The sequence below is a fragment of the Channa argus genome, chromosome 18, assembly GCF_033026475.1.
Source record: "Channa argus isolate prfri chromosome 18, Channa argus male v1.0, whole genome shotgun sequence".
Classification (NCBI taxonomy): Eukaryota; Metazoa; Chordata; class Actinopteri; order Anabantiformes; family Channidae; genus Channa; species Channa argus.
Window position 1 is genome coordinate 1,116,075 of NC_090214.1, and position 13,772 is coordinate 1,129,846.

Genomic DNA, 13,772 nt, shown 5'->3' on the forward strand with positions numbered 1-13,772 from the left:
TGTTCACTTGTTCTCAGTTTTCATTCAAAGACGCTCAATGAGCCTAAATAGAGGTTAGATTTAAATGCAGGCATCCTGGAGGGTGTTGTGAAAGTGAAAAGTAACCGGAAAGTTTTGAAATTGTGGCCATAAACAGTTTCATTGTGATTGAAATGTACCGCTGCTGTGATCATTTCTTTGAAAACCTACAGCATGTTTTTTGGTCAGTGGCTGACTGTCGACTCTGCAGAAGCAAACAGGAAGAAAACTCCGCTGAGGGACAAGTGTAGAGACGTGTCTCACTGCAAAGAAAGACTGAAGACTGAAAGACTGAAGTGAAGAAACGCTGAGTGACACATGTGGAACAGGAAACTCCACCCAGTCACACCGGACTGAAAGTGTGGCCTCGATATTACAGCTTTGCAGAGATTGATGTTTCTTCCACAGGACAAACAGAGTCTGACACAAGAACGTCAAAGAAGACACACAGGTTATGACATGAAGCCGAACGGGCGGTGCCGGTGTCTGTGGCTAAGGTTGAGACCAGAATGAGGTCTGAGAGGAGGTCTGGATCCAGTCGGGATCCAAAGAGACTCCACATACCCTCAGAAAACTGGGCCTCAAGCTGGACACATGCACAGCAACCTGAGCAGGGAGGAAATGTATGATCCATATTTTTTACCACATTTAAAGGAAAACAAACATGTCAGGTTCTCTGTGTCGGACAAAGCAGGTTATGAAGTTTAAAATCACAACAGGTCCTGCTCTGAAACAGCACCCACGTCACTCGCTGGGAGAACTGCTTAAAGAACCTCCCAAAGGACTCGGAACACCTTGTGAAGAAGAAGCTAAGACCATAATGACCTTTAGTACCTTCTCATTGATCCCAAATCCTCATAAGTGTAGTACTTCTTCAATGACCAAGGGAACAACTCAAACTGTCAATAATTGTCATCTCCATATTCACATGATTACTAGTTTTTTTTGGATATTTAAAATGACATTATAGATAACTGGAGTGTTTAGTTTGAAATGTCAATTATAACTAGTAACAAATGCATTGTCCAAATCTGAAATAGTTTTTTTTCTAGTAAGAATTCTATGGTAGATATTTAGAATATTCATCGTGGATGTATGCGGCTGTAGCTCAGTCGGTAAAGGCAGCCGTCCACAGACCACAGGGTCACTGGCTTGAGGCCCGGTCCCGGCTATATGTCGAAGTGTCTCTGGGAAAGACACTGAACCCCTAACAGCCCATTCCCCTCCCCAGCTGTGCAGGGCCGGTCCAAGCCTGGTAGAGATTGGGGAGGGTTACGTCAGGAAGGGCATCCGGCCTAAAAACTGTTGACCCTGAACTCAAGTGATAAGCCCAGAGGACAAAAAGTAAAAAAATATAAAGCTGTGGATGTGGAGAGTGGTTCACTTTAATGTGAAAGCTGCTTGCTGTAGACCTCAGCTTACGCTGTCGGGAGCGGCAGGTCCGACTGAAAGTCACATGTTACATAACATTTAATAATTGAAGGGCAAACTGGCAAAAGAAATGAAGGCATATGTCTGTGTGCATGGTGTCAGGGCTGTTTGAGCCTTTTTCACTCAGACTTTCTTAACTGCTGTTTTTAATTTAGGAATAGCACCAACTTCACTGTCATACGTATACGTATGTGCAGTGTACAGTTCATACAGCACATGTGCTCTTTGAGGGGTTATGCACAGTTTTAAGGAGCTGAAAGGGAAATAAAGGTCTCAGACTGTTGTGTCTTCACTTAAACACACTGTAACTGTTTCTATTGCTTTAGAATAAAGACTGAAAGTTCAGGTCGAGTTTAACAGCTGGTTATCACTAATAGATACATGCTGCAGTTATATGAGCTGCATGAATATTATCTGTGTAATATAAACTGTAATAAAACACAATAAATGAGGTGATAAAACAAGACAAGAGAAAAAATGTCAAACAGCTGAGTAAATATACAATGTGAGACTAGAAGAGGTAAAACACAGAGCATCTGACTGTTTCCGTTCTCTCCCTCTGGAAGTGTGTGTCTGTGTGTGCTGCAATGAGCAGGTGGCCTGCGAAGGACTGTTTTCTGGCCGTCTTGTCGTCTGACGGGGAGGAGGAGCTGCACTCTGCGGTGTCACCTGCTGAGTCCACCGCAGAGTGCAGCTTCTCCCAGCATCTCTCAGCACCAGGTAAAGACAGTCTTCCTGCAGACATCTGCACCTTATTAGAGGAGGATGGCACCTGTAACCTGGAGCTGACTCACCTTCTGACTCATCCGTCCCACAGCGTGGCTCACACCTTCCAGGCCAAAGGTCACGTCCTGGCCTGGAAGAAGGAAAAGCCGTTGTCTGTGAACACAGTTCACTGTGCAACACACAGATTAAAGCTGTATCATGCAAAGAAGAAGCCACATGTGAACATTTGAAATGTTCTCAGGCCAAATGGAAAACTGTTCTGTGTTCTGCTCTGTTTGAAGTTGTTTTTGGAAACCGTGGAGGCCGTGTGCTGTGGACTAAACAGGAGAGGGACCCGCATCAGAGATGCATCCTACTTATTTTCAACTTTCACCTTAAATAACGACTTATTTAACTTGTGTTTTAAATATTTAAGCTTCGCCTCTAATACATGCAAAATGTCTTATGTACTAAATACTTCACACTTCGGATCGGTGAATGTGCTGCTGGGGGACGGAGGCCATCTTGTGAGGTTTGCACTCAGCCTTCGGGGGTTCGCTGCTCTTTCGTTGGCTGAAAAGTTGTTGAAACCTTTAGTCCCCTGTAACTTTCAGAAACAGTTTGATGTGAGGTCAGACGCTGTTTGTGTAGTCTGTGTCTGTCTGTGTAATGTGTCCTGGCTTTGACATCTGACCATAATCAGCTGAATATTCAGGCAGGATTCTTAAGCATGTGAGCATTAAAATCCACTGTGTCCGTCTTTGTCAGCCTGCACTATCGTGGCCTGAACAACACACCCAGTTGTCAAATACCAAGCGCTCATTACGTGAGGAGGTGCACGGCTGCCACATGACACGGGAACATCCAGGACTGTTGAACACAGACTCTGGTCCATCTGCTGCTGAGACAGAACGGAGCCTTCAGACTGTACCACTTTCTGAATCACACTGACAAATAAGATCATGTAACTTTTAGACAGGTGACAAAGCAGCAGCAGGAGGTGGTTTGTTAGTCATCGCTGCCAAACCTTGTGTTTACCCTCCTGGGCAACAGGTAAACTTTGTAGGAGGACAAATACAAGCTGTGTGTTACTCACTAATATTCCAGAGTTTCTTTCTGTGTTAATGTTGCAGATCCATCATGGCTCATTGTGGAGTAACTGATGTGCTCATTAACAAACAGATGATTCAGACTTTATGGCTAAATACGACAGTGGTGTTGTCATGTGTCCCAGCTGGTAGCTCAGTGTCAGTGAAAGAGATTTAATAAATAACCTCATTGAAAAAACCATGAACACAATAAAACAGTCCAGCGCTGTGTATTTTATTCATTATGGCACATTTTGCTCCAAAGAAAACTTCTTCTACTTTCAGTTTGGCAGGTGATGGAGGGAATTTATCCAAAGAAGTGACCACACATGTTGGGTGGAAAACGAAACCAAAAGTCACCAGAGTAAGTTTTTGGTTTTTTGTGCAAAGTAATAAGTAGAAAATGGTGAATATGAGGTGACAGAGCACCTGTGACTGTTAGAGCACAGGCAGGAGCATCGTGTGATTCTCCTCACAGATCTAGATTTTAATCTGATCAGATCTGGATAAAGTGGTGAGTTTGGCTCAGGGAGACAAACTTGTTTGTTTAGTCCAAAATACGGGAACTTGTTTGGAATCACCGCATCCTATTACAGAATTCTGCAGTAACAAAAGCAAATCTTAATTAAGATCAAAATGTACTGATTTAAATCCACTTTTTAATTTGGGCAAAATCACATTTAGTTTAATAATAGACTTGGTAACTCAATTAGTTTCTCAGTCCCCTGCTCCGTCCAGTTAACACCAAACAAGTTGCCTGGAAAAAGTGAGCAGGTTTCCTTTGTGTCAGTGGACAAGGCCTTTAATGACGTTTGCAAAGCCAGACAGGTTTCTTTTATTTATGCCAGTGTGTTCACTGGAGTGTATCATGGAAAAACTAATTGGAGCAACTTATTATTTAGGAGCAGTCAACTTAAAAAGATTTGTTTATAATTCCAATAATGAATCGGTGGTACAACAGAAATGTAGCAGAAATAACTCCAAATGCTTCAGACAGTGCTTTCACTTTATTGTTGAAGTACGAGTCAACAGCTGTAAGGAGAGCGACACTGTTCTTTGTCAAATTGGACTCTGCAGGTCAGGTCCACATATTTATGAGCACATCAAAAACAACAAGCATCAATAAATACATCACGCACACAGCATTCAGACCAAATGACACATACAAACCATGAGTAGAGAGCGAGAAAATGAGCTGATCTGGGTCTACAAGCCTCAGAGAAAGACTTTAAAGACCTTTGAGATCGGGCCACACAACCACCAAACCAGGAGCAGGTTGGAGGCTGTATGAGTCAACAAAGCAGAGGACATTGTTCTATGTGATGTAAGTTATGTGATGAATCCATGAATTAACGTAAAACATTTTAACATCTAACCACGTTTATTTAGTACGTCTCCCTAAACCCCAGCAGTTTGCACAATCCTGCTTTTTTAACTGTTTGGGCAACAACTGCTTCAAACTGGGCCCATTTTGGTGTTGGTTTCCGTGGTCCGTCCCCCAACATGGGGGCTTTCAGCAAATGCCTGTGTGTGTTGTATGAGAGGGGGGAGGAACACAACCTGTGGGTTGTTACTTTTCCAAATAAAAGTTGCTCAGCTTGTGTCAGGACAGAGAACTGAGCGGTGAGTTGTTGTTCAGACTGTCAAACTGGATTAGGTGCTAATAATACAGCTCGTAGGTTAACGCCTGGTTCTGTCTGCATCATTAACGTACTGCTTAAACACGTGACCCTTCACCCAAGAGGAATGTACTAAATATTTCAGCTCTTCTCTCCAGGTCTAACTGATGGAAGGAGTCCTTGATCTGATGTTTTCAGGGCGTAGCAGGGCCGTGGCCGAGAGTCCCGTGGCCCCGCCGTCTTTCCCGGGCACAGCAAAGGGGAACACTTCCCTAGTGAGCCGCGTCACCAGGCACGGCATTTCCTTCTTCCCGGCCAGGACGCGACCTTTGGCCTGGAAGGTGTAGGCCACGCTGTGGGAGACTCGAGTCAGGAGGCGAGTCAGCTCCAGGTTACGGTTCTCTTCCTCCTCTAATAAGGTGCAGAAAGTCTGCAGGAAGACTGATCCCAGAGGGTGCATGAAGGCTGCATAACCTGAGGAGAGGAAGGAGGGACGAGGGTCATCCGCGGCTGATACAGCACCAACATTTGTGAAGGATTAAAAGTAAAACTCTATTGTTCCGCTAACAGAACCCTGTCTTTACCTGGTGCGGTGGCGTACATTACAGCTGCATCTACAGGGACTGAGAGATGCTGGGAGAAGCTGCACTCTGCGGTGTCACCTGCTGAGTCCACCTCCACACCATCATCCAGACTGTCTCCCCGACAGGCCTGCAGAGACCACAGCAGGACATAGTCAGAACCTGAGCTTTGATTCTACAGGATGTTATCAGTAATAACCATCAACCTCTTCATCGTTGTCAGTGTTTTTTGAGTTGACAGTAAGGTACCAACCTGTACGAGGAACAGCTTGGCCTTTGTGTCCATGTACTCGTTGTCGAAGTATCTGAAGATGTGAGACAGATAGACGGGTTTCCCATCAGCTCCGAACACGCAGCCCTCCTCCCCGTGAGACGACAAGACGGCCAGAAAACAGTCCTTCACAGGCCGCCTGCTCTCTGCAGCACAAACACAGACACACACTTTACTCAGGGTTTATTAGTACCAGTTCAGCAGGACGTAAACCTCGTTACACAACATCATCGTCACAGGTGAGAGCCATCAGTCAGACTGTTTACTCCAGAGGGAGTGAACGGAAACAGTGAGCAATAAGCTCTAACAGTATGAGATGGTTTGGTCTCATATTAGTGAGAAGCAGCTGGAAAAATGTAGGTAAAAAAAGCTGTTTGGTGTCTGAGGACATTCTATTGATATATTTACTATAATCCATTTGCATTAATAATGAATTATAACACAGTGCTGGTGCTGCTGCAGAGCTCAGAGCCACTCGTCTCTGTCTTTACTTCAAACTGATAAATAACCTCAGAGAGAGAATAGTTACATGGTTGCAGGGCAAAGCAATGATACATTTAATTAACTGCGATGAATGAAAGTGCTCTCTGACTGGCTCTGTACGCTGTTTTCCAATGCATTATAAGTGTATTTGTGATTAAACTAAAAACTTAAAAAATGTAAGCAGCTTAAACATAGGTAAACATAGTTTGACAAGCAGGTTGCAGTGAATTATGATAAAGATGGCTGTGATAGGAAAAACACACAAACACACAAATTGACTTGCAGACAGAGAAGTGTGTGATGCTGCACAGAGAGTGTGTTACCTTTCTGAAACACGTCGTAGATTTCCTCGCTGCTCAGGTCACTGTGGACGTCCACCTTGAAGCCCAGTTTGCTGAGGGTACGGTGGAGTCTCTTGGCATCCCTCTCGGCTCCAGTCCTCCTTCCCAGATTCACCCCTCGATCGAACTCGGCCACGGACACCAGCACGGCCCTGTTGTTCTCCCCAGTTTGTTTTCTCCACTGTAGCATAGTTGCTGTCAGCTCTGTGTGTGTGTGTGTGAGAGCTGGAGTCCGTTATATGTTACTCTGCACCACAGTACACACCACTCCCTGCACACCTATAAAGTTCAAGTCACACCTTCAGAAGACAAAGTCCATGTATGGAGCTTCCTCCTCACTCAGCTGACACGTCATGTTCACTCTGTTGCCCAACTGGAGCCTTTTTACTTCAATTGCTGGAAGTGACCGTGTGACTGTGCTCATCAGAAGTGTTGCTTTGCCTCAGTCGTCATATACTGATAAGAAAACACTGGTTTTCAGAGTCATGATGTGTTTAGAGTGAACAGTTTCACCTCCTTTGATCAAATCTTACTTTTCATAAATGTAGTTATTGCAGTTTTCTTTTTCTTTTTTAATAAAGAGACTTGAGAGAGAGTCTCTACAACTTCATCACCTGAGAAAGATGGTGGAATATGACTGAGCAGCTACTGAAGGGAGCTCAAACCCACTTCCCAGGCACAAGCTCAAACTTGAATCTTTGACCTCATGGACACATTGTTGTTCACCTCTCTCTAATTAGGTAAACATGTAAATGTAAAAATTGTTTTTTTAAATGTATTTTTAAAAATGTATTCAACATTCCTAAGCCTCAGAATTTACTTAACCATGATGTTTGATGGGATACAAAAACAATACCTGCAGTGCATGTTGATTTGGAAGGCTCATCCTTCAGCATCACACGTGAATCCCACAGGTTGCTGAACATAGAACAATCTTCAGTATGTTTCCCCTCCTAGTTTGAGTCACTTCTTTCAGATTGAATTCACCTCCTCAAACACAGGAACTCTGCATTCATGCAACTCTGCTTCATGATCAGAGCTGTCAGTCAAACTGTCGGGTGTGATGTGCTGCTAAGCCTGATCAGACCTGATGACATTAAAGGAACTGACTGACCTGTCACTTTAAATATATACTGACAAACAACACAAACAAGTTAATCACAGTGCAGAGTGTGAGCACACACACACAGCAAACCCAACCTCTACGAACAGCCCGACCGAGGAATCCTGCTAATTACTGTAACATCACTGCAACTGGACTCATAACTAATACCAAAAAAGAACTAGTGTAGAAGCAGGCTTACTCGTGTCCAGTGGTCCAACAATTATCCTCTCCAGTAAAACTAAAACTACATTCAGTGTAATCATCAGACCTTATTGATCACATGATGGTTGGTAAAATCCAATTAAAATGTCACTGATGTGAATTGGGACATTCTGCATAAAGGGTTCTTTTACTTTTCGAAGGCCTACAGTAGCTTTATACTTTTACTTAAGTAAATAAACAGAATACGTCTTCAGTCACTGTATATGGACCCAAATGTAGTTTTTTTTCCTTTATTTTTTTGACAACATACAAATCGTACAGGCAATTAAATTCTGCACATAGGTAACATTTTAGGCAGGTAAACGTTTGCTACAATATAAACCCAGTACAAATCAAGAAAGACAAAATTAGGAGCAGCAACTGTTATAACATAGACATGATACTGAACACTGCAACTGCCATAAATAATAAAATTATTATTATTATCATAAAAGAAAATAAATACATTTACTACAGACTTCTGTGTGGGGTCAGGTCAAGTGATAAACATGATAAAGAATGAAGATACATTTTGTTCCTGGATGTCATTTTAAAGAGTTTATTAAAATAGACATGTCCAGGTATGAAGATCCTCCCAGAATTCATGGGAAATATTACAAAAGAAAAGATGTTCTGTTGTTTCTATTGCTGATTCACAGAAAGTGCCAGTATTCTGTTACATTTCATTCATAGTAACTCTCTGCATGGATAAATGTCGTTCTTCATTTGAAAATGAGCTTCTTTTGCTTTCGCCGGAATTGAATATACCTGCAGGTAACTTTCTTACAGTCTTTAGGACAAAGTCCCATCATCATATACGCAACTGTAGGTAACCTGTTGTTTTACACAGCAGCCACCAGGTGACGTGATTAGTTCCTGTTACTCATGGTTAGGTCACGTGTTCACGTTGCGTCATCAACACGCGCCGGCAGCTTGTACACAGATACCGGAACCAGCTGCTTTCAGCGAGTGGTAGGTTTATAGAGGAGCTGAGTATCTGGCAGGGGATAAAATGGGAACCGTAACTTTCAGATAGTTAACAGTGATGTGAAAGTATCAGTCAGGGATTCTCTGTTTTTACGCGGAGCGCGCAAAGCTACAACTGCTTTCCGAAACAAACGGAGTGACGGTGGAGCGAAGCTGCACGTGGAAACGATCCGTTTGTCCCCGTTTAGAGCAACACGGTGGAAATGTCCCGGCACAGCAAGAAAAGAGGGATCCCGGACAGGTACGCAACGGAAACCCACTGACTTCTCTGTAATGCCGACACTTGTTCATTCATTGTTCACGTTATTATTGATGTAGCTAACGTTAGCAGTTATGCACGTTTGGAGTAAAGAGGAAAAGTTTTTGATGACTTTTGTGTGTTTCGACTTGGTTGTGAAATAAATATTCAAATCCCTACAAGCTTCTCCTAGATTTTCCAAAGACCTGATTAATGTGCCAGTAAAAGCTGTTTTCTCTCCAACAGATGGCTCGATTACAAAGCTGTTGGAAAGAGACTTCGCGGGACACGATTCATTGCCTTCAAAGTTCCCCTGAAACAGGTCAGTTGTAGATGGATGGAATCTCCCAGTTTCACTCTGCTGTTTGTCCTTTGTTCTACTGATCTGAGAGCCGATTCTTTCAAAATCAGGTTTGGGAGTTGGCAGTGAGACGGTGGCGACTCATGAATATCTGTGTTTTCCTTTTAGTCTTTGAACCGACAGCTTTCACAAGCTGCTGTGTTTGGTCCCTGGGAGCTGCTGGACACGCTGAAGAAAGAAAACCAAGAACTGGGTCTGATCATTGACCTGACCTTCACTACGCGTTACTACAAACTACAGGCAAACAGTGATTCAAAGCTCTAGTGTCATTTTAAAGTTTTTTATTTCAATTTGCCAAATAAAGAAAAAATAAATCCCTGTGTTTTGTGTGTAGGACCTACCAGAGTCGATGCTGTTTGTGAAGATCTTCACGGCCGGTCATGAGATTCCTAAAGACAATACAATCCTCAGCTTCAAACGTGCTGTAGGCAGCTTCTTACGAGACAACGCAGATAACGGTATGAAATACCTTTTTTTAATTTTTAATTAAACTGCTACTGCTTTAAACCCCACTTCCTGGAGACACTTTTACTAAAATCTAAAAAAACGTATAAAATGTAAAGGTAAAAAACGTTCAGTGTTTTACTGAACAACTTAAGAAAGCAAACGACCACGTGGCTGCATTCATCACAGTCGCATAATGGTTTCTCATGCCGTTCACCCTGAGGGTTTGAAGGCTACGAACTTTGCCCAGAGTCTTTTCACGTCTGATGCACTGTGGATAGTGTATCAGTGAATCAGTGTAATCCTGCACTGACAGGACTCACTGACAAGTCTCTCACAAAATGGTGAGCTGTGATCCATCTGTGCTTCTAAAGAGTGATGTGGTGGTGCATCAGAATGGTGTTATTTGAACATTTCTTCACATTTTCTTTCAGAATTTTACCTCTGCTGTGATATTTAAGTGTGTCACAGGCAACAAATTAAATTAGCTTAGTTACTTTTATGTTTTCTAGAAATTTGTAATCTGTGAAATGTAGGAAGCTTTAATTGAGGGCGTTTCTTTGGATGGGGGTAAGTTACATATCCCTCACATTTTAAAAGTTAATAGTGAAAGATTTGGGTGGGTCACGTCTAATATTTAGGGTTAGGGTTAGCTGTGTGGTAAAAGCTGTGTGGTACAGGAAGAAAACCTGTCAGCCTTTTGTCGAGCACTGTTTAAAATCACCTGTCTCCTTCTAGTCAGGGTGCAACAGAGCATGTGACTGAAATTAAATGAACCTGTCTTTCACAGATAAACTGATTGGTGTCCACTGCACTCACGGCCTGAATCGCACCGGTTACCTGATCTGCAGGTATGTGCAGTGTGAACACTGAAGCACTAGTTTGGTCAGTGTGTCTTAACATTGTTTAACAGCTGTGTCCGACCTGCAGGTATCTGATAGATGTTGATGGAATGAATCCCAAAGAGGCTGTGGAGCGTAAGTACTAAGATATATGGACTTTTGATTTTAAAATGTCTTTTACACATTGTAATGAATGTTTTTTTTATTATGTCTTTCAGTGTTTAACTCCTCACGAGGACATAATATAGAGAGACAAAACTATCTTCAAGACCTACTATATGGTCCAAAAAGGAGGTAGTAGAGAGAGAACCCTGCAAACTGAGTGCTGTGTTTTTATATGGGTGGCACTTGTCTTGGTTTAATACATCTTTGTATCCATACTGTATGTTTGCTGTAGTTTCTGAATCGCACTCTTCATCTGACGTCCATAAATATACAAGTAATGACAAACAGCACATTATTAAAACTTAGACTGTGCCTGAGAATCATCATGTTTTTAGGTTTTCTTCAGTGTCACAGTGAAGTAGTAAAAGTTGTGGGTGCACTTCTTTGAGTACGCTCTAAACAGAAATGACTAAGAGCTAATTTGTCAGATTCTCATGTTTAAAAAACTATGTGGTTTGAATGGGAAGTATTGGTGCCTATCAATTCACGTAACCTCGTGATGTGGTCCTTTCTGAACAGTAACACGGGGATGGACCAGCCTGAACAGGAGCCGCAGAGAGGTTGTGCTGTACACCAGCCAGCTCACTGTGCACCAATGTCTGACAGCAGAGACGAGAGACGACTCCACTACGATGACTCCAGGTACCACAGGTGAGAGGAGCTCGTTTTCTTTTACAGCTTACACCTTATTCTTGGCACCAGCATTCCTGTCATTTTTGGTAACATTTTTCTGAACTAATTCATGGCTGAGATCAGCCATCATCAGGTCAACATCTTGATGTGTACAATACAAACTGATAATGAAACAAAGTGTTACAGAGCTGCTGGCAACTTTACATCAGACAGAAAGCAGCTTTAGTCCTTTTACTGTAGAAAGTTGTTAGTCTACATCCACAGGGAATATTTGTGCACAATTTTCTTGTTGCAGCTGCAAGTACAAGTGTGCCGAGCGATGCTGCAGTTCTTTAAAATCCTGCAGAGTGATATGTCTTCACTCACGTGTCGTTCTCCCAGTTACAGGTGTCATTCATACAACACATTAAGCTTAGAAAGCTAATATTTTTAACCAGGGCCTCCAATGTTTGGACCAAGTAGCTCCTGAAAAATTCAGTGTTTCACATTGTGCCAGCTGTTATTTCAGTGGGTCAGATGCAGCCTCAATAAACATTTCATTCAGATAAACAAGAGTAACAGATTGTGCTAATCACCAGGGGAAATCTCTTTATTTCTCTTTATTTCTGTAGATCTTTTCCTCCACACTCACAGTACCGTCCTCCATATGACAGCCGGCTCCCCAATCCACCTGTCCTCCGTCCACCCCCCATTTTGTGTGCACCCATGGTGCACACAAAACCCACCCCCCTGTACCCGAACCGATGGACTGCCCCTCATCCTGACACTCAGTGGGACAGACCTTCTCGCTCAGCAGAGAGCAGATCCAGATTCCCTCCCCGTCCAACCTCCCAGCACCAGAGGGACACAAGGAGGGGGCCGCTCCTCCCTCCTCCCCTCCCTCGTTACTCTCCAGCCTGGACCGATCACACCAACGACTACCACAGACCTGAGGAGCAGTGGACCAGTGCCAGACGGAGACACCACTACAGGCACACAAACATGGAGTGAAAGGACCTGACCAGTACTAGTGTTATCACTTCCTGACAGCTGAACAGGTTTGATGGGCTTTTACACTGTGTTTTAAGTTCTGCATCATTAACAAAACCCATTCAAAGGACGGGTTCCAGTTTTTAGAGTCTGTCTTGATGAGGGATGATGGTGTTAGTGCCCCAAAAACAAACAAATATTTCTAAACTGCAATTTTTAAAGTATTATGACAATAAAGTTGGAAAATTCTAGTTATAAAGTTGTAAAATTCAGAAAATAAAGTCAGGTTATTTTAAAAATGCCTGAACAAAAATATTAAATAGTTAAACTTAACCCATCAACTGCTGCTTATCCAGTTCACAGGCAGGATGGAGTTGATTCCATTGGAACCACTAGTCTGTTGAACCGATTCACGTTCAGGATCGTGGAGACGATCAGCACTGGACAGTGACATGTTTCTGGCATCATGGCAAAGCAGTGGTATTGGCCAAAAAGGGTTTTTCCTAATGGGATAATCAATGAAAAAGTAGCGTCTATTAAAAAACAAATACATTTTTTTGGAGCGTCACACAGCCAGATACTTGACTCTCTCTATCATCAGAGTTGAATTCATTCAGCTCTAATTTTATTGTATAGACAATTTAGTAGGAATATTTCATTTTATCTCCAACAGTCAACGGTCAATCTTCTCGACTCACATCTGGCCTTTTGTCAGTCCACAGCCTGGATTAGCTTGTTTGTCTGTGGCATAGACCTCCATTGCCGCCCAAACCCTATTAAACAAAGACATCACTGCACCTAGTGACATGTTTCTTACTTCCAATGCATGTTGTGTTGCCACTTCCTTGTTCTGGCTGGTCAACTGCACGTGTGCGACACCTCTGGTGCAGTTATAACCACATCCATTTGGACAGACACTAATCAGCCACAGACACTAATTAGCACCTGTGAGCTTAATAATGTGATGGAGGACTGGGGTCAGCATGGCCACTCTGAGCAGTCTGCAGCTACACAGCGAAACAGAGATGGTAGAAATACACAAAGTGTTAGTATGGACCTAATATAATACATAAGTAAAAGTACTAAGTACTTTATCTACATTTTACTTGAAGTACAACAGTAAAATTACTCAATGTATTTTAAACAATACCTATTATGGTAATTATGTGGCGACCCTGAACTCACGGAATAAGCAGCAAGGACTAAAAATATAATGTACAAAACATGTACAGTAGCTAGAAAAGAGACTGCACCAAATGCTTCAGCGCTGAAAAGATTGTCCAAGCAAAG

At 42.7% G+C, this 13,772-nt stretch overlaps 2 protein-coding genes across 2 annotated transcripts; one reads left to right on the forward strand and one right to left on the reverse strand.

Moving 5' to 3' along the window:
* Window positions 1–4,234: 4,234 nt before the first annotated feature.
* On the reverse strand, window positions 4,235–6,809 carry LOC137104237 (caspase-7-like). Its single transcript, XM_067485175.1, has 4 exons — window positions 6,520–6,809; window positions 5,696–5,859; window positions 5,446–5,572; window positions 4,235–5,335 (listed from the first exon to the last, which is right to left on the reverse strand). Exons 1-4 carry the CDS (start codon window positions 6,725–6,727, stop codon window positions 5,022–5,024), a joined length of 813 nt encoding a protein of 270 aa, XP_067341276.1. The 5' UTR covers window positions 6,728–6,809; the 3' UTR covers window positions 4,235–5,021.
* Window positions 6,810–8,769: 1,960 nt separating this feature from the next.
* dusp11 (dual specificity phosphatase 11 (RNA/RNP complex 1-interacting)) lies at window positions 8,770–12,675 on the forward strand. Its single transcript, XM_067484385.1, has 9 exons — window positions 8,770–9,071; window positions 9,315–9,390; window positions 9,538–9,669; window positions 9,764–9,887; window positions 10,664–10,724; window positions 10,804–10,850; window positions 10,934–11,009; window positions 11,400–11,531; window positions 12,125–12,675. The coding sequence occupies exons 1-9, from the start codon at window positions 9,034–9,036 to the stop codon at window positions 12,501–12,503; spliced, it is 1,065 nt and encodes a 354-aa protein (XP_067340486.1). The 5' UTR covers window positions 8,770–9,033; the 3' UTR covers window positions 12,504–12,675.
* The last annotated feature ends 1,097 nt before the right edge of the window (window positions 12,676–13,772 follow it).